Below are 19,165 nucleotides of genomic sequence, written 5' to 3' on the forward strand. Positions count from 1 at the left end.
TATAGGTTAATTCCAATCAAGGGCGTAGGTTTGCATAGGGACATAACACTACCAACTTTTCAGGATGCTCAAATTATCCTCATCAACTTTTAAGCAACTTTATTTGCATATAATAATGAGTTCAGTTTTATAGGTAAATTTTGTCTTCCCAAATGCTGTAAGGATAGAATGGACCCTACTATTATTAAGTGTTATGTTAAGACTTACATTTAACCTCTTTTCACTTGCTGAATGTGCCGGTCCTTTTTTTCCCCTCAAATGCACGTTTGATTGACTGATAACTTGCACTTATTTATTTTTCTGCATTATTGATTTTAAAATATTTTTATTTGCAGCCTATGCAGATTTTTTAATTCAGATAATCATTTAATCATAGTACAGGTATATATGTATGTTAATATAATTTATAGTCAAATATTGCAATTTAAGTTTGCTGATAAAATTTGTTGACATTTATTCTGGAAGTTTTCAAAATGTTTCTTTAGTAGTTTTTGAAAACAAAGGTTTGAATCGAACAGTGTAACAACTGACCAATACACATGAAAGTTAGTATATGTCAAACAGATTAATTTTGCATTGATCATTTGGCCTATCAATTACTTAGGTTCATATTGGTGACAAATGTAGCCCTGACCCCCGTTCACCCAATCTGTTTGGCTTTCTTAATCACCTGTCCCCAGCAAAAAGTGTACATGCAGGTTATGCTGTTATACCATCCCTACCAATGTTGAGACCAAACCTACACCCTTGATTCCAATTATGGAACTATTGTACCTGTCAATTCCAATAACGGAACTATCCATTTTTGAGAAGTTTTGGTGGCTGAATGCTGATATTATTTGAAGTGACTTGTCAATAATGCTGAAGTCAACTCATTTCATTCAAACTCAATTTTTAATGAGGACTGCTCAACTGTATATTTTCAAATCATTGGCATCGTCACCATTCTGGAGAAAACCGCATTAACATTTGTTTTAATACATAACACAAGTCATTAATGCAGCTATTTATTCATGTGATTCAATAAAAAGTAGCACCAAAAAGAGAAAATCATAAAAACATTTGACACAAATGTTAGATTCAAACTCTTAAAAAAATAAAAATTATCATTCCCACTTTCCCTTCTGATTTTTCAAAGTAATTAAAAAAAAAAAAAAATCCTTTGTTGTCCCTTTAAAACCCGTAGAAGACTTGACCTGAAATATTGCTTTGAAATATATAACTTGACTGTTTTTGGTTGTAGTGTTGCGTTTGCCTCGGGAGCTCAAGAAGAGAGATTTCAAGCTTTGCTTTGAGCTCCAGCAAAAGTGCACGGACAATATTATACACCAGTTTTAGTAAAAACTAACTAAAATTGTGCGCAAAGGTGCCATCTTGTGCACACTCTATAATGGCTTCATAAATGCTAACCTTTTGCATACATTCAGAAACATTTTTAACTGCTCAAGAAGTCCATACAGTACTAATTTAGTTTTGTGTAAAACAGTCAAATTATGATATGTATTCAAAATGATTTCAGTTTTGATGAAACAAAGGTGCAATTCTCAATTTCCAATTCTCCACTGCAAAGTCACTAGACTTTGATTAGATGACTGAACCACACATTGCTCCTCAATGAGTAAGCACTACTCTGACACGCAATTTAAAATGTACAAATCATTTAGAGTTACAATTTCATTTTAAGATATTTTATATACAAAGTCCCTTAGCACTTGTAAACAGGAATGTGCGATCTGTAGCCATTTACAGTAATAAGCAGCTCTGCACTGGCAGCAGTTAGGTAACTGCTTCAGCTATGGATTAAAAGTACTAAATATTTGAAAATAATCATTTAAATTAAAAAAAAAAAACATGCAATTTAAACATTACACCTATTGGACAAAGTGTCTTCGGTTGTCTTGGGATGTTGTCACTTTACTCCTGGTTCTGTATTACAGATGTGCAATGAGGTGGAGTTCAGGGCTGATTAAATGAGTTGTCACACGAAGCTTCCACGTCTTATTTACTAATTCAGAGGTGCACCGAAGCGCACAATGTCCACAGCACTGTACAGAAATGTTCCCTTTAGCTGATGACGTCCTGATAGATGGAATTAGTCGTGGTGAGGCCGAAGATGAACGCTCCGAGCGTAACCATGGTGATACCGAAGACCACCAGACCGTGCCAGCTGCGAAGGAAAACATCAATCAGACCTAATTGTAAAGTGCTGAATATTTGCTTTTTTTCATTTGAATCACTTTCCAAACTATAATCGCAGGCTACGTCTACTCAAGGACATATAATTTTCTACAGGGTATTTTGCCGACTATTTTTATACCGGTCCACACTTGCGTTTAAGGCCCTCTCCGCTTCTCCAAAGTACGCCTGCATTTGCGCAAACTATGCATGCGTAGAAAGTAGTGCTGCAACGATTAATCGATTAACTCGAGTATTCGATTAGAAAAAAAAAATTGAATTAAATTTTGCTTCTTCGAGTATTCGTTTGAAAGTGTTTGTCTTTAGTTTTATTGATTTGGGTGGATACACAGCCCTCTTCGCCTCATTCACATGGCTTAATCCATCTGCTCCCTGTTAAGACCAACATACGATGAGTTTTTGTATGGGCTAATGTATTTTTTTTTTATGCATTCGTAATGTAGTTTAAAGGTATATTTTCCAATTTTTGTGGGAATATATGTCTGAACCATTTGTAGCATTTAAGCTAGCGGACTTTTACTATGTAAATTAGCCAATTGTTCTTTGTTGTACCTAGTTTCTTTTTTTTTTTTTTTTTTTTTTTTTTTTTTAAATACCGGTTGTGGGTCAGCTAAGGTATTTTAATTTCTTTATGTTCCTTATCCGATTACTCAATTATTCGAACTAACTTGTTCATCGATTAATCGACTACTAAAATAATCGATAGTTGCAGCTCAAGTAGAAAGGATTAGCTTCATATGGTACGCCATCGCCCGCGTGGTTTACCTCTGAACAGGAAACTCATTACTCGCCGGCGGCAAATTTCGAAATTACTACACCTTCTAGATTGTCACTGTTTTGTGATCAGTGTTTTTTTCGTGAACGCAATCGAACACATCACACAGGAGCGAGAGTGAAGGGAGAGCACGCTCGGCTTTTACGAGCAGTCGCCGAGTTGTGATTGAAATAAATCTTTAGAAAACAACGAAAGCCTGACATCGTTACTTGGGATGTTACAATCGATGCTCAGTTGCGCTCTCACCACTTGGAAAATAACAAATAAAAGCATATGGTGTGGCGCTGCATATACTACAGTACCCTCCATAATTATTGGATTTATAATAATTATGTGTTTTTTAGCATCTAATATATATATTTTTTCTAAATAATATGGGACCTTAATGGGAAAAAAAGAGAAAAATCCAACCTTCAATACAAGTGCATTTATTCAGTGGGGAAAAAATCCCACATAAAGAAATAATTATTTGACATCAAATAATGTGTGTCACAATTATTAGCACCCCTGGTGTTAATACTTTGTACAACCACCTTTTGCCAACAAAACAGCACCTAATCTTCTCCTATGTTTCACAAGATGGGAAAAGACAAAAAGAGGCATCTTCAGCCATTCCTCTTTGCAGACTCTCTCTGAATCATCCAGAGACCTGGGTCCTCTCCTCTGTACTCTCCTCTTCAGCTCACCCCACAGGTTTTCAATGGGGTTGAGGTCTGGGGACTGAGATGGCCATGGGTAGACCTTGATTTTGTGTCTGGTGAACCAACTCTTGTGTAGATTTGGCCAAATGTTTAGGGTCATTGTCTTGCTGAAAGACTCAGTGACGACCCAGCTTCAGCTTTCGGCAGAGGGCAACAGATTTTGATTTAAAATGTCCTGGTATTTCAAAGCATTCACGATGCCATGCACCCTAACAAGGTTCCCACGGTCTTTGGAAGCGAAACAGCCCCACAGCATCACTGACCCACCCCCATACTTCACAGTGGGTATGAGGTGCTTTTCAGCATGCACATCTTTCGTGGCACGCCAGACCTACTTAGAGTGTTTGTTGCCAAAAAGCTCAATCTTGGTCCCATCTGACCAAAGCACACCGTCCCAGTTGAAGCCCCAATACTGCTTGGCGAACTCCAGACGTTTGCGTTTATGATTGTGAAAGAGGAAAGGTTTTCTCCGTGCATGCCTCCCAAACAGCTTGTTGGCGTGTAGACAGCACCTCATACCCCCTGTGAAGTATGGGGGTGGGTCAGTGATGCTGTGGGGCTTTTTCGCTTCCAAAGGCCCTGGGAACTGTGTTAGGGTGCATGGCATCATGAATGCTTTGAAATACCAGGACATTTTAAATCAAAATCTGTTGCCCTCTGCCCGAAAGCTGAAGATGGGTCGTCACTGGGTCTTTCAGCAAGACAATGACCCTAAACATTTGGCCAAATCTACACAGAAATGGTTCACCAGACACAAAATCAAGCTCCTCCCATGGCCATCTCAGTCTCCAGACCTTTACCCCATTGAAAACCTGTGGGGTGAGCTGAAGAGGAGAGTACAGAGGAGAGGACCCAGGTCTCTGGATGATTTAGAGAGATTCTGCAAAGAGGAATGGCTGAAGATCCCTCTTTCTGTCTTTTCCCATCTTGTGAAACATTATCTGAGAAGATTAGGTGCTGTTTTGTTGGCAAAAGGGGGTTGTACAAAGTATTAACACCAGGGATGCTAATAATTGTGACACACATTATTTGATGTCAAATAATTATTTCTTTATGTGAGATTTTTTTACCCACTGAATAAATGCACTTGTATTGAAGGTTGGATTTTCCTCTTTTTTACATTAATGTCCCATGTTATTTAGAAATATGTATATATATTAAAAGCTAAAAAACACATAATTATTATAAATCCAATAATTATAGAGGGCAATGTATATTTGCTGGAAGTCGCAACCAGGAGTGCTTGTGCATAACAGTGGCAATCTTGGAAGTGGCGACAGTTTTGACAGGTAGAAATGTCGTGTAAAAAAACTGATCGCCCACCTCTTTGACTGAGTACCACGCAGGTCACTTTTCAGGGTTTAATTTTCCTCTACGCATTTTCATACACTCATGTTTGGTCGGCATTGAGTTGGAAGGGGCCTGTCCGCAGTTGGCTGACCGGAGACAACGCAGGAGACGAGCTCTGTAAAAATGCTCATCTGCGCGTCGTCCGCGATGGGAGGACCACATATGGGCACTGAATTGACGCATATTATTGATAGTTACTTTGAAGGTTAAAAAAAAATGTGCGGAAAAGAGAAGAGGAGCAGGAATGCCACGTCGTGATCATCCGCCTCCATTGTTTACGATGGCGTCATGCCGCACTAAAAATGCCGACTGCATGATGTCCCTTCCTTAGTATCCAATTGTTGTACGGAGATAGCAGTCCATATTAGGCAGTGGGTAATATTACCCACGTACATTATCCGTGTAACAACCAATCCAGATAATAGGCATACTAGTGTAGCCAACATGCCGTATAGTCCAACTAATTACAGGTTTAAGGCCATTATCTGTCCTAGTGTAGACGTAGCCGCAGATGTAATGTATGTTCACATTTGTGACATGACATAGCAAAATGAGTTGGGAGTCACACAGAAACTGTAGCTTCAGAGATTAAAGGCAATAGTAGTTCACGCGGTCAAAATTTTCAAAATGGATATTCCTAATTTAGCGTTCCCAAAACACCTGTTTCATTGATTAAAAGATCAATTTGCATGAAATAAAAACAACTATGTGTTCCGAAATTGCATTTGTCAAACGTAAACAACAAAAACCTCAGATATGAGTTCAAAGTGCAGCAAAATAATGGTTCATTTCAGTACCATTGCTCCAAATATTCACACGAGAAATCCCCAACAGATGAGTAGCACTTTAAAACTGAGGATTCTCTTTCGCTAATTTTGCACCCATTATAATAATTTTGAATGATTTTCCATGATGCTTCATTAAAGTGCAAGACAACACCTTGATCAAGTGCACTCCAGTGAAAAGAAAAAAACTTGGTTCATCAACATTTTTTTGGGGGGTGGTGGGAATTACATTTTTACAATGTGTAATAGTGTGCAGAAAAATTATAATCCAATATTTCCAGGAAGTATAAAATATTGCTGTTAGCAGAAAATTTTAAATGTCAGCAATTTTAGCCAATCAAATATAGCTAACCCACCGTTGCTCACGTATACCTACAAATTCCCAGACTATTGCCATGGCGATTGTATTCACATGCAAGTCACCAATTAAATAGTTGTACACTACATACACAGATTTTTCTTTGAAAATGATATCAAGAAAAGGAGTATGAAAAACTATCTGAACCTTTTGGAATTACTCAGATTTCTGCATAAAATCACCATCAAATGTGATCTGATCTTTTCCAAAATCACACAGATGAAAAAACAGTGTTTGCTTTAACTAAAACCACCCAAACGTTTTCAGTTTTCAGATTTTAATGAGGATAGTATGCAAAAAAAATGACAGGAGCGGGAAAAATAGATAAGTGAACCATCACATTCAATATTTTGTGCAAGTTGTCCAGGCCCCGAGGCACCAAAACAGACTCAAATCATGATACTCCCTTGAGCATGCTTCACGGTAGGGATGAGGTGTTGATGTTGGTGAGCTGTTCCATTTTTCCTCCACACATCACGTTATGTATTACTCCCAAACAATTCAACTTTGGTTTCATCAGTCCACAAAATATTTTGCCAAAACTTCTGTGGAGTGTCCAAGTGCCTTTTTGCGAACATTAAACGAGCAACAATTTTTTTTTTTTAAGACAGCAATGGAGTCTTCCGATGAACACCATTCTTCTTGGCCGTAGTTTTACATATAGCTGATGTGTGCACATATATATTGGACTGTGCCAGTGATTTCTGTAAGTCTTTAGCAGACACTCTAGGGTTCATTTTTATCTCTCTGAGTATTCTGCGCTTAACTCTTGGCATCATCTTTGGTGGATGGCCACCTATGGGAGAGAAGCAACAGTGCTAAACTCTCTCCATTTGTAGACAACTTCTCTGACTATCGATTGTTGAAAATCCAGACTTTTGAAATTGTTTTGTGTCCTTCCCCATCCTTATACAGATCAGCAATCCTTGATCGCAGGTCTTCGGACAGCTCTTTTGACCAAGCCATGATGCACATCAGACGATGCTTCGCATCAGACAATTCTTACCAGGTGTGTGTTTTATAGTGAGCAGGGCAGCTTTAAACCACTCATGAGTGATTGGGCACAGACCTGACTTAAATTGTCTGGTAAAAATTGGTTTAAATTGTTCTTTAAGTGTCCTTTGGCAGAGGGTTCACTTATTTATTTTTTCCCCTTCTGTCATTATTTGCATACTAGCCTCATTAAAATAGGAAAACCTATAAATGGGTGGTTTTAGTTAAAGCAGACACTATATTTTCATCTGTGTGACTTTGACAAAGATCAGATGATGGTGATTTTATGCAGAAATGTGAGAAATTCCAAAAGGTTCAGATACTTTTCCATACCACTGTATTTTGTCTAACTCTTACTGTAGGTTGATCTATGTTGCCATGGTTTGGTTCAGTGTGGTGTTGCATCAACTATGAGCGTCGCCAGACATATTTTACTGGGGCATGTGCCCCAGTATTGATCTGCAGTGTCCCAGTATAAGATACACCAGTAAAAAAATATATTTTACTACTGGTAATCTATGCACGTGACTTTGGCTGTGATATGCATACGAGTTGATACTTCTGCAAAGCACCTTTGGAAAATGTGCTGCGTTCATGTATGATCTGAGATCCCAAGTTGTAAAATCGTTCTAATGTGTTGTAAAGTGGTAATGTGGGATAAAAACATGGTTGCTACAAAGAAGAGCAGCCTATTTTAATTAGGGTTGGGCATCGTTTGAAATTGAACGATTCCGGTTCCAATTCCGATTCCATGTTTCGATTCCGGTTCCGAACGATTCCCGATTCAGATTCTTTTAAGAGGCAGGGTAAAAAAAAATTAAATTAAAATGCAGGGTCCAAAAAATTGCTTAGTTTATATTAAACAATGTTTTTTTTTTAAATTAAATGAACTTCTCACAGGGCTAACTATAACTTGTATATAAATATCATTCTTTAAATTCGAACAATTTTTTTCTGCTCGGCGGTCAGGCATCGAAACAAGGAATCGAAATTTAAAAATTCGAACGATTCCGGGAGTATCCGAGTGTTGGAACCGGTTCCCATTGATGCTCGATGCCCAACCGTAATTTTAATGCTCCAACGATACATCGCAAGTTGAGTGACTGCTTGGCGCAGGATTCCGTTTTTATATGTGTTAACAAAAAACGAAAAATGAATCATCTCATGTTTCCCGATTAAAAACTGGTAATTCAATACCGGAAAACGAGCCTTAATCCGTTCTTCTTCAAAATAGATAAGAACCTACTGGAGCCACATGATATAAATTTATTTTAAGAAGAGCATCGTCTTCCAGGTCACTGCTCATTGTAAATGCAAACTTGAATGAATGAATGAATGAATTTATTGTCATCGTCATCATCATCAAAATCATTGACAGTTTCAGAGAGGAAACTTTGAGGAAAACAAATATTGGGCATATTTTGATTTCAGTTCAATATACACATATTGGAAAATTATTTTTATATTACAATATTATTGAATTGCCGGTTTTTATTCGAAAATGGGAGACGATTAATTTCTCGTTTTTTGTTAACACACATAAAAACAAAAAAATTGAATTGTGCTCGTTTTCCAAAATAAGGAGGAAAAACGAATGGCCAACGTAAATGGACATATATCTTTCACCGCCTCAAGCTTGCATGTGAGTGAAAGTACGAAAACAGACTGCTGTCCCTTTAAAGACCAAATGTGAAGTAAGGTTGGCCAACCATGTTTTTGAATAATATCAATGGCTAAACAATTATAAGAATATTTTCGTTATTTTTTTTTTAACGCAACCCTTCCAGATTCTTTGTTTAACCCATAGCAACGCCCTTGACAACGAAAATGCTTTTCTTCGACAATCTTACGTCACACAGAGAACTGCGAGGGAAGTCCGCCATAGAACAGTATTGTTGCATTGCTTCTCGGTAAGATGCCACGGCGGTGTATTGTTCTGAATATAAAGAAAAGTTGTATGAGTGGCCAAAGGATAGCAGGGCACGTAAATGGACATCTTTCGTTCGCACGAAGCCATCATCGAGTAGTGTTCTCTGCAACAAACACTTCGAAGATGCCTGCTTCCTCAACCGGTCTGCTTATGATCAAGGATTTGCAAAAAAGTAAGTGTGATTTTTGGATAGATGACTGATGACTTTGTCAAAGCAGAGCTGCCAACTGTTGTGGAATGAACAGTAGAAGGTAGCGACGTTAGCCGAAAGGTAACTCGAGGCAAAACCCCGATTGTGTTGTGGAATGAACAGTAGAAGCTAGCGACGTTAGCCGAAAGCTAACTCGTGGCAATCCCCGATCATAGTTGTATTGAGTTCATTTTGCCTACACTTATAAATTCGTCCAAACTTTTCTTTTATCCCAGGCAATAGTAGGTGGTTTATTTACCTGATATGTTTCGGCGAACACTTCCGGGTCGTCGGAGGGTCCAAAGGCGGAAGTGTTCGCCATAACATGTCAGGTAAATAAAAGCTAAAGTCGCTAGCTTTTACTATTCATTCCACAACTTGATCGTGGATACGTCAAATCCTTTCTTTTATCCAAGGCAATAGTAGGTGGTTTATTTACCTGACATGTTTCGCTGAACACTTCCGCCTTCGTCAGAGGGTATAAGTTGGAGGTGTTCGCCAAAATATGCCAGGTAAATAAAAGCTAACGTCGCTAGCTTCTACTGTTCATTCCACAACATGATCGGGGATTCGTCAAAACTTTTCTTTTCATCCCAGGCAATAATAGGTGGTTTATTTACCTGAAATGCTTCAAATCACAAAAATAATAACAGCCTATATCTTACCAATCTTGTTATCTCAATGGGTCTTGTCTCCATTCCATGTAAGGTAGTCTGGGCACATTGTTTGCATCCTGATTAGCGTCTGGCTAATACATGTACGGGCCAACATAAAATTCCAACCTCCTCCTCTTCCTCCAACTCTTCAAAAATCATTTGAATCATTGTTTGAAGGGCTTTGTAGGTCGGCCGTATGGAGCGCTGCCATCGCTGTTCTCGGTGTGACGTATCAATTCCGGGTTCGTCCCCTTTCAGGCTCGAACTTCGGAAACGCGATTATTTTGTTAAATATACAACATATAAGTTATTTTTTCATGCTTTATTTGTTGGACAATGTTTAATTACTTTAATTGTGACCCTCTTTGGCATTTTATGAAATTACTTCACATTTGGTCTTTAAACTGTATCATCTCATTTCCAAATGCTTGTAATTTAATTGTGTAAATAAACTACCGGTATAATGTTTTTGAAATTATAAATCCCCAAAACAGATTTTGCCTTAGAAAGAGAGAGAAAGTGGCACGACTAACCGCCAATCATGGTATGCACTTTCTTTTAATTATATAATCTTTTCAGCTTGAGAACCTAATTTTAATGGAACAGGAAATGGCCTTCTAAGAACTGTTGGGAGGTTGAGGATAAAATGATTAGTTGGGTGATGCCTTTCAACATAATAATGGAAAAAGTAGTCAACAGTGCAAAATTAAATCTGTAAAAATATCTGTTTAATGTGTGTTTAATAAAGAATGAGTCAATTCAGTGAATAAAAGAAAGATCTCACCTGGCGGATCGGCTGTCCGTTTCCAACAGTTTGGCTTGGATCAAACATAGACCTTTAGAACCACAGTGAGATAATCAAAAAACAAGCCATGCAACAACGCCAAACACAAACAAGAGCGCAACAAACCTGGAAAGACGAAGATAAAACCGGCCGCCAGTCCTCCGATGAGCGAGATAACGCGTCCGATGTCTGGGGTGAAGAGCGCAAGGACGAGGGTGACGACGAACCACACTAGCGTCTGCAGGATTCTCCGTCTCTGCTCGCGCCGGACGCACACCTCCACTTGCTCGCCTTGCCAGCGCAACCAAAGACCTTCAATGACTGCCCTACAAGCATATGAGAGAATCACAGTCTACAAACAATTACGCACGTTGTGTTGCCATTTTTATGTCCTCGTTGTTTTGTGCTATTTAGGGCGGCGGCATTGGCATTCAAACAAGCTTTTTTTTTTTTACCGGCCACAGAAGTGTAAGATAGGGTATGAGGTGACAATGCAGACGATGATGAACGCCCTGGCGATGGCCACGGCGATGTCATCCGAAGGATATGACATGAGAACGTCCTGGTTTACGCTGGAACCAAATGTCAGGAAGCCGCAAACACCTGACAAATGAAAATAATAAACACACAAAATATACAGTGGCATGAAAAAGTATCTGAACCTTTTGGAATGTCTCACATTTATGCATAAAATCACCATCAAATGTGATCCAATCTTTGTCAAAATCACACAGATGAAAATACAGTGTAATGACGATAGTATGCAAACAATGCCAGAAGTGGAAAAAAAAGTAAGTGAACCATCAGCCTACTGAGACTTAAAGAGCAACTGAAACCAATTTTTACCAAACATTTTAAGTCTGGTGTGTGCCCAATCACTGATGAGTGGCTTAAAGCTGCCCTGCCCACTATAAAACACACACCTGGAAGAAATGTCTTGATGAGAAGCATTGTCTGATGTGCATCATGGCTCGGTAAAAAGAGCTGTCCGAAGACCTGCGATCAACAATTGTTGATTTGTATAAAGCTGGGAAAGAATACACAACCATCTCTAAAAGTCTGGATGTTCATCAATCAACAGTCAGAGAAAGCTGTCTAAGAATGGAGAGAGTTTGACACTGAAAGGAGTGGCCGTCCACCAAAGATGACGCCAAGATTTCAGCGCAGAATACTCAGAGGTAAAAAAAAAAAAAAAAAAAAAGAACCCTGAGTCTCTGCTAAAGACTTACAGAAATCACTGGCACAGTCCAATATCTATGTGCACATATCAACTATATGTAAAACTATAGCCAAGAATGGTGTCCATGGGAGGACTCCTCGGAGAAAGCCACTGCTGTCTAAAAAAAAAAACATTGTTGCTTGTTTATTGTTCGCAAAAGGCACTTGGACACTCCACAGAAGTTTTGGCAAAATATTTTGTGGACTGATGAAACCAAAGTTGAATTATTTGGGAGTAACACACAACGTAACAGCTCACCAACATCAACACCTCATCCACACCGTGAATCATGGTGGAGGGAGCATCATGATTTGGGGCTGTTTTTCTGCCTCAGGGCCTGGACAACTTGCAATCATTGAATAAATAAAGAATAAATTCAAAGGTTTATCAGGATCTTTGCAGGAAAATCTGAGGCCGTCTATCGGACAGTTGAAGCTAAAAAGAGAATGGATGCTACAACAAGACAATGATCCAAAACACAGAAGTAAATCAACTTCAGAATGGTTTAAGAAGAACAAAATATACGTTCTGGAGTGGCCGAGTCAAAGTCCAGACTTGAACCCCATTGAGATGCTGTGGCATGACCTAAAGACATGCCAGACATCTCAGGAATCTGTCTGAACTACAGCAGTTTTATCGAGAAGAATGAGCCAAGATTAGTCCTGATCGATGTGCCAGACTGATCTGCAGCTACAGGAAGCGTCTGGTTGAACTTATTGTTGCCAAAGGGGGAGGGGGGGTATTAAATATGATGGTTCACTTACTTATTTTTCCCCCTTCTGTCATTGTTTGCATACTATCCTCATTAAAATATGAAAACCTATAAATGTTTGGGTGGTTTTAGTTAAAGCAGACACTGTTTCATCTGTGTGATTTTGACAAAGATCAGATCACATTTGATGGTGATTCAATGCAGAAATGTGAGAAATTACAAAAGGTTCAGATATTTTTTCATACCACTGTACTTTTGTCTCATCTGCTGAATGAAATATGTTAAAATGTGTGTTGTTTTTTTTATTATTAAACTTCATCACTTCCATATTCACAGACCTTATCATTACTGTTTATCGTGTCAATAGTGATCCACCTAAAGTAACTATGAGCAAATACACTTGTACCTGTCCCAGTGTAAACAAAGAGGCAGATTATCATGCTGAGCGTAACAACAAGCCCCCAAGGTTTGAGCGCTTTCTTCTTCATACTGTTGAACACTGGTACGCAACTGACGTGGCACTGTGAGCAAAAAGAACCATCAATTTCTTTTCTTATGACAAATTCTTAAGATAAAAACTGTCTATGAATCATCTTAAAAGATAAAACCTTAAATACTATACCTGGAAACCAAAGCATATGGTTGGCATTGCATTGAAAACTGCAGTCCACGTAGAACTGTAATATAGATAAGGATGTAGACCAGGTAAAAAAAATAATTAAATAAAACTAAAGGTGGTCATTAGCAGCCAATGGGTCAACCTCTTGACGCCAAGAGTAAAAAAAAAAAAAAAAAATTCAGAATTTTTTTACTTCTGTTTTTGCTTTCAAGTACATGCTAAATCAAACTGAGAAATTTACACTACATAATGGATAATAAAATAGTAATTTAAAAAAAAAAGTATTATATAAATTAGTAACAACAGATGTCTATGGCAAAAAAAAAAAAAATCATAAATCATAATTTAACCTCACTAATTTGACACATCAGGCATCAAGGGGTTGTCCTATTAATTTTTGTCTTGTCTATTTTCACATATGATGGATGTGTTTGGAACATACCACCCACAATAAAGGGGGGCTCACCGTAACAGGAGTGAGCAGCACACTCACCTGCTGGGAACAATGCCAGGCATGACTTCTTGATCGGGCCAGATGTATTTCACAATCACAACGATGGTAACATACCAGGTACCCATCACGCTCAGAGCACTGCAAAAGGAAAGAGTCACTTTAAAGAAATTCGAACAAGCACGTCACGTAATTTGAAAAAATGTTTTGATTGTTAAATGTTCCAAACTGAAGAATACTTTGAAAAATGCTTGCACACAATTCAGGATATTTGAATCTTCTGCATATGTTAAGGCATAATCCACTATTTATAAAATGCCACATTTTTTTAATTGCAATCAAAACAACACATATAGGTGGTGAAAGTCAAAATGGATAGTAATAAATGGAAAACAAGAAAAGTCTCACACAATTTGTTAATGCATGCTTCACTTGCAAATATTTACAAGTAATTCAAAAACATCTCAACATCACATTGTTGGATCTTTTAAACAGAATGGCGGACCAGGAGTGTAAAAATTAAATAAATAAATACACAAATAAATTATTAAATGTGTCATTAAAATGCCTGTATTTTAATATTTATTTATTTAAAAATCTATGTCAAGATTTATTTCAATTCATATATTTCAATTTTTATTTATTTTTCAATTTTTTAATTTAATTATTTCAACTAGTGCTTCAACGATTCATCGATTAACTCGAGTGTTCGATTAGGAAGAAATATTTGAATTAAATGTTATTGCTTCGAGTATTCGTTTAATTAAAGTGTCATTTAATTATTTCAACTAGTGCTGCAACGATTCATCGATTAACTCGAGTGTTCGATTAGAAAGAAATATTTGAATTAAATGTTATTGCTTCGAGTATTCGTTTAATTAAAGTGGTGTTGTAATGGTTTATTTTGAAAGTGTTAGCATTTAGTTTTATAGTTGTTATAGTATAGTTTTTGATACACTGCCCTCTGGTCTGCCTCATTTCACATGGCTGAATCCAACTGCTCCCTGTTAAGACCAACGTAAGCTAAGTTTTTGTTTGAGCTCATGTTTTTTATGCATTCATAATTTAGTTCATAGGCATATTTAGTCATTTTTTGTGGGGATATGTATCTGAACCATTTGTTAAGAGCATTGTAAAAAAACGTTAGCATTTTATAGCATTTAAGCTAGCGGACTTTTGCTATGTAAGTTAGCCAATTGTTCTTTTGATGTACATAGATCTTCATTTTTTTATTTTTATTTTTTTTTTAAATACCGTTTGAGGCTCAGCTCAGGAATTTTTCATGTTCCTTATCCGATTACTCGATTATTCGAATTAACTCGTTCATCGATTAACCGACTACTAAAATAATCGATAGCTGCAGCCCTAATTTATACATTGATTTATTTTACTTTTTTTTTTTTTTTCCATAATTGCACTGTTGTTCCTGCATGAAATAATTTTATTTCTCATTGGCTTATTAAACTCGGTGGGCGGGTGTGAACTAGGCGGGGTTTGAGTTGATCAAGTTAAGCTATTGCTCCTTCTGTCCCAACAAAGCAGCGATTGCTGAGGTTCTGCAAGAGATCTCTCGGGTTTTAATAATAGACATGTTAGACTTAGCGGAACACAATGATGCAGGAAATTCGGACCCTGAGCACGTGGCTTACAAAACACTGCAATTTATTACTGCGGTCAGGCCAGCCTCCAACAAGGAAAAACGAAGTCAAGCTAGCAGTCCCTCTTTTGGATCATTGTTTGCATTATCTGGAGCTTGGATAGCGCCCCATTTAAAAAAAAAAAAAAGGCAAAGGGACTTGCACTCTGAGGCCACCGCGTTGCATTACCGAGATGCACATTGTGCAAAGGGAGGGCTAACTCGACTTAGTTTTCCTTAAACTAGAGGCTGGCCTGACCGCAGTAACAAATCACTGTGTTTTGTAAGCCACGTGCTCAGGGTCCGAATTTCCTGCGTCATCGTGTTGTGCTATGTCTAACATGTCCGTTATTAAATCCTGAGAGAGCTCATTCAGAACCTTGGCAATTGCTGTGACATTGGGAAGGAGCAATGGCTTGACTCTATCACTTCAAGCCCAACCTATTTCACGCCCGCCCACCAAGTTTGATGAGCCATTGAGAGATAAAATTATTTCATGCAGTACAAGGGAAACAAGTGCAATAATGAAATAAATAAAAAATGAAATATATGTTGAAATTAGTGTTGCACCGATACCATTTTTTGGGCACGATACCGATACCTGGCTGTGCAGTATCGGCCGATACCGATACCATTCCGATACCTCTCTGCAAAAAAAAAAAAAAATACATATATATATATATATATATATATGTATATGTGTGTACGTATAAGGGATGCAACGATACAGTTAAGTCACGGTTCGGTACGATTTTCGATACAATTCAATACATTTAATGCTCTGAAACAGAAAATGCAACTGTTATTATTATTATTATTATTTTAATTTGCTAACAAGCAAAAATAACAGTGCCATCATATAAACAAGCATTTTAGTGCATAATATTTATGTGCTTACTTCTTACTGATCTGAAGAAATTTTGTATATACTGTAAGTGCTGAGAACAATCTTTACTGTTTGTAAAGTGGGGCACACTGTTGATTGCTGCAGCTCTCTTAGCAGCTATATTTACCGTATAAGCAAAACATCCTATTTGTGGTCTGAGTCCATCTGTAACATGTGCTGAATTAACAGTATTTGCAACATTATCTATAGTCACTGGTATGGATTGATTTGGCCTGCTTAACTTCCATTCAGTCATGGCGGTTTCTAATTCATCAATGTAGTATATGGACTAGGCGTCGCTCTGGGCTCCCGCAGCTAATGGCATGGGATCTAATGTTGCACATCTAGGTTGCTATTTGATGATATCTAGTGTGCACGCGCGAGAGTTGGCATGGGATCTAACATAGGACATCTAGGTTGCTATCTGATGATATCTAGTGTGCGCACTGCGCCGCTTGAGTGTTTTCTGGCCACAGAAGTCACTTCTGCTCATTACTGCACAACACCAGCATAATATGACAATCGACTTTCATAAACAGGACGAGTTTGAAGTACGCCGCTCTTAATTTGCCACTCATTGTTCATCATGAAACCATGAGTTTGCTTAGTCGCTCACGGTTTTAAGCTTTCTGATCCCATCAGCGCTATAGCAGCAAGCGTTAGCTTATGCATGCTAATCGTTTGTGAATGCCATTTTAGAAAAGCAGTGTAACATCGCGGACATGCGTTGTAGTGAACATCCTTAATGTTGATGATGAAGGTGCAGAAACAGCAAATGACGGAACGTCGGCTTTAATTTACTGTTTTCATAATATTTTCAATTTAAATATGTTGAATGTTTTCATTTTTGTGCCTTTTTGAAAAAAAGAAAATGCCATTGCTTGGAGTGGGCGGGCATGTTGTCTTCCGGGCTGAGGAGGTCAAAGTGCATCCTTCGCTGTCGCCTTGTAAATCTGCACTGCCCCCTAGGCCCTGGCATGAATAGTACATCGTTTTCATGCGGAATTGTGACATTGTTCGAATGGAGACGCAACCATATAAAAGCAAACATGACATTTTTCGTCTCCTCGGAGAGTCAACATGTAAACAGCCCCTAAATAAATAAATGTTGAAATAAATAAAAATGGAAATAAATGTTAAAATAATTAAATAAAAAATTAAAAATGGAAATAAATAGATAGATGTTGCAATAAATATTAAAATAAATAAATAAATATTGAAATAAAAGCATTATAACGAATGACTCATTTAATAATTTATTTAATTGCGTATTTTTTTAATTTAATTTTTGCACTCCTGTTCCTCCGTAAAACAGCAGCATATTTTTTTTGGGTGGGGGGGGGGCTACACTATTTCTGGATATTCAGAAAATGTTTAAAATGTATCCACCTGTGTAAAAATTAGGGCTGTAGCTATCAATTATTTTAGTAGTCGATTAGTCTATCATCTAGTTAGTTCAAATAATTGAGTAATCGGATTGAACTTTCAAAAGAGCATTAAATGCGAACACAATTTTTTTTTAAAGTGTTTCTTCAAACTCTGCACAAGTGGACTTTCATTTAAAAAATAAATTAAAATACCTGAGCTTAGTCTCAAACGGTATTTAAAATTAAATAAATGAGGAGTTAAGTACAACAAAAGAACAATTGGCTAACTTGCATAGCAAAAGTCCGCTTAAATGCTATAAAATGATAACTCTTTTTTTTTTTTTTTTTAACAATACTCTTAACAAATTGTTTAAACGAAGTTTCCCACAAATAACAGCCAAACATACCTATAAACTAAATTACGAATGCATAAAAAAAAAAAAAAAAAAACATTGGCTGGTTGGTCTTAAAAGGGAGCAGCTGGATTCAGCCAAGTTAAATGAGTTATGTCATATTCACTGTTGCAACTAGAGGGCAAAGTATCCACCCAAATAAAAAAAAAATAATTGCAAAAACATTCAAAACAAATCATTATAACGCCACTCTAACTAAAGAAACACTTGAAGCAGCAAAATTTGATTCAAAGCTTTTTCCTAATCGAATTACTCGAGTTAATCGAGTAATCGTTGCAGCGCTAGTAAAAATAAGTCATTACAAATTCAAGACAATTTAGCATGATTTGTTAACAAATTTGAAATTATTGCTCAAAAGCGGCATGGAAGATGAATAAAAGAAACTAAAGTGAAGGTGAAGTTTTGTGGAAATGAAGTCACATGACAAGCATGTAACGAGTTTGGTTGAGGTAACGTGAAGGTGCAATTACAATACCTGGCATATTTCTGGAAGCCAATCTCTTTGGGAATGGACAAAGGCAGAATGATCAAAACTGCAGTGACAACAATGGTAAACTTGCGGTCTGTGTACCACAAGCCAGTGAGAGAGCCATCGTGAAACGCCACCGCAATCACTGTGACAATAAAAACAAAAAGTCTTACTTCAGGGAAAAAGTTACAGGGAGCAGAAGATTACAGGGAGCAGAAGAGGCCACAAGAGGCCAGAGTCTAATTTCAGACGCTGTCAGCATTTCAGGACAGACTGGCGCATGATACACTCACATGAGAGACACATCTGCCATCTTACGTTCACTTGGTCTTCATCAGGGAAAGCGCCACATTCTTGCCCCAGAGGTTATCAAGACTAATACAAAATACAAGAAACTGTACATTTGCATGTAATTCTAATTATAATGTAATACTCATATTAATGTAATACTAATACTAATATTTGCTTTACAGAAAGATTAGGAACTAAGGTGTTGTTATCTTAACCCTGTGCAGGGCACTAATTCAATTCATTGGCTGCCATTGAAAGATGAGCATTCACAGCCAATCCTCCCATTTTAAATGAATTGGATGTATATTGTTTTCAATGGCAGGTCAGGGTTTCCCCTACATATATATGATTGTGGCGCACCGCTATACCAAAATAAAAACCATC

At 37.5% G+C, this 19,165-nt stretch overlaps 1 protein-coding gene across 2 annotated transcripts in view; it reads right to left on the minus strand.

Annotated features, from left to right (window-relative positions):
• Positions 1–866: 866 nt before the first annotated feature.
• Positions 867–19,165, minus strand: part of slc38a7 (solute carrier family 38 member 7) — a 30,705-nt gene continuing 12,406 nt past the window's right edge. For both annotated transcript variants that reach the window (XM_057849662.1, XM_057849668.1), the window contains 8 exons: positions 18,497–18,635; positions 13,762–13,860; positions 13,272–13,326; positions 13,056–13,170; positions 11,174–11,321; positions 10,845–11,044; positions 10,719–10,770; positions 867–2,167 (listed from right to left, as the gene is read on the minus strand). In XM_057849662.1, coding sequence (XP_057705645.1) covers positions 2,065–2,167; positions 10,719–10,770; positions 10,845–11,044; positions 11,174–11,321; positions 13,056–13,170; positions 13,272–13,326; positions 13,762–13,860; positions 18,497–18,635 — 911 coding nt within the window. In that variant the 3' untranslated portion in view covers positions 867–2,064. The remainder of the gene's footprint in view (positions 2,168–10,718; positions 10,771–10,844; positions 11,045–11,173; positions 11,322–13,055; positions 13,171–13,271; positions 13,327–13,761; positions 13,861–18,496; positions 18,636–19,165) is intronic.

The sequence above is a fragment of the Corythoichthys intestinalis genome, chromosome 1 (genome assembly GCF_030265065.1).
Source record: "Corythoichthys intestinalis isolate RoL2023-P3 chromosome 1, ASM3026506v1, whole genome shotgun sequence".
In the NCBI taxonomy this organism is placed as follows: Eukaryota; Metazoa; Chordata; class Actinopteri; order Syngnathiformes; family Syngnathidae; genus Corythoichthys; species Corythoichthys intestinalis.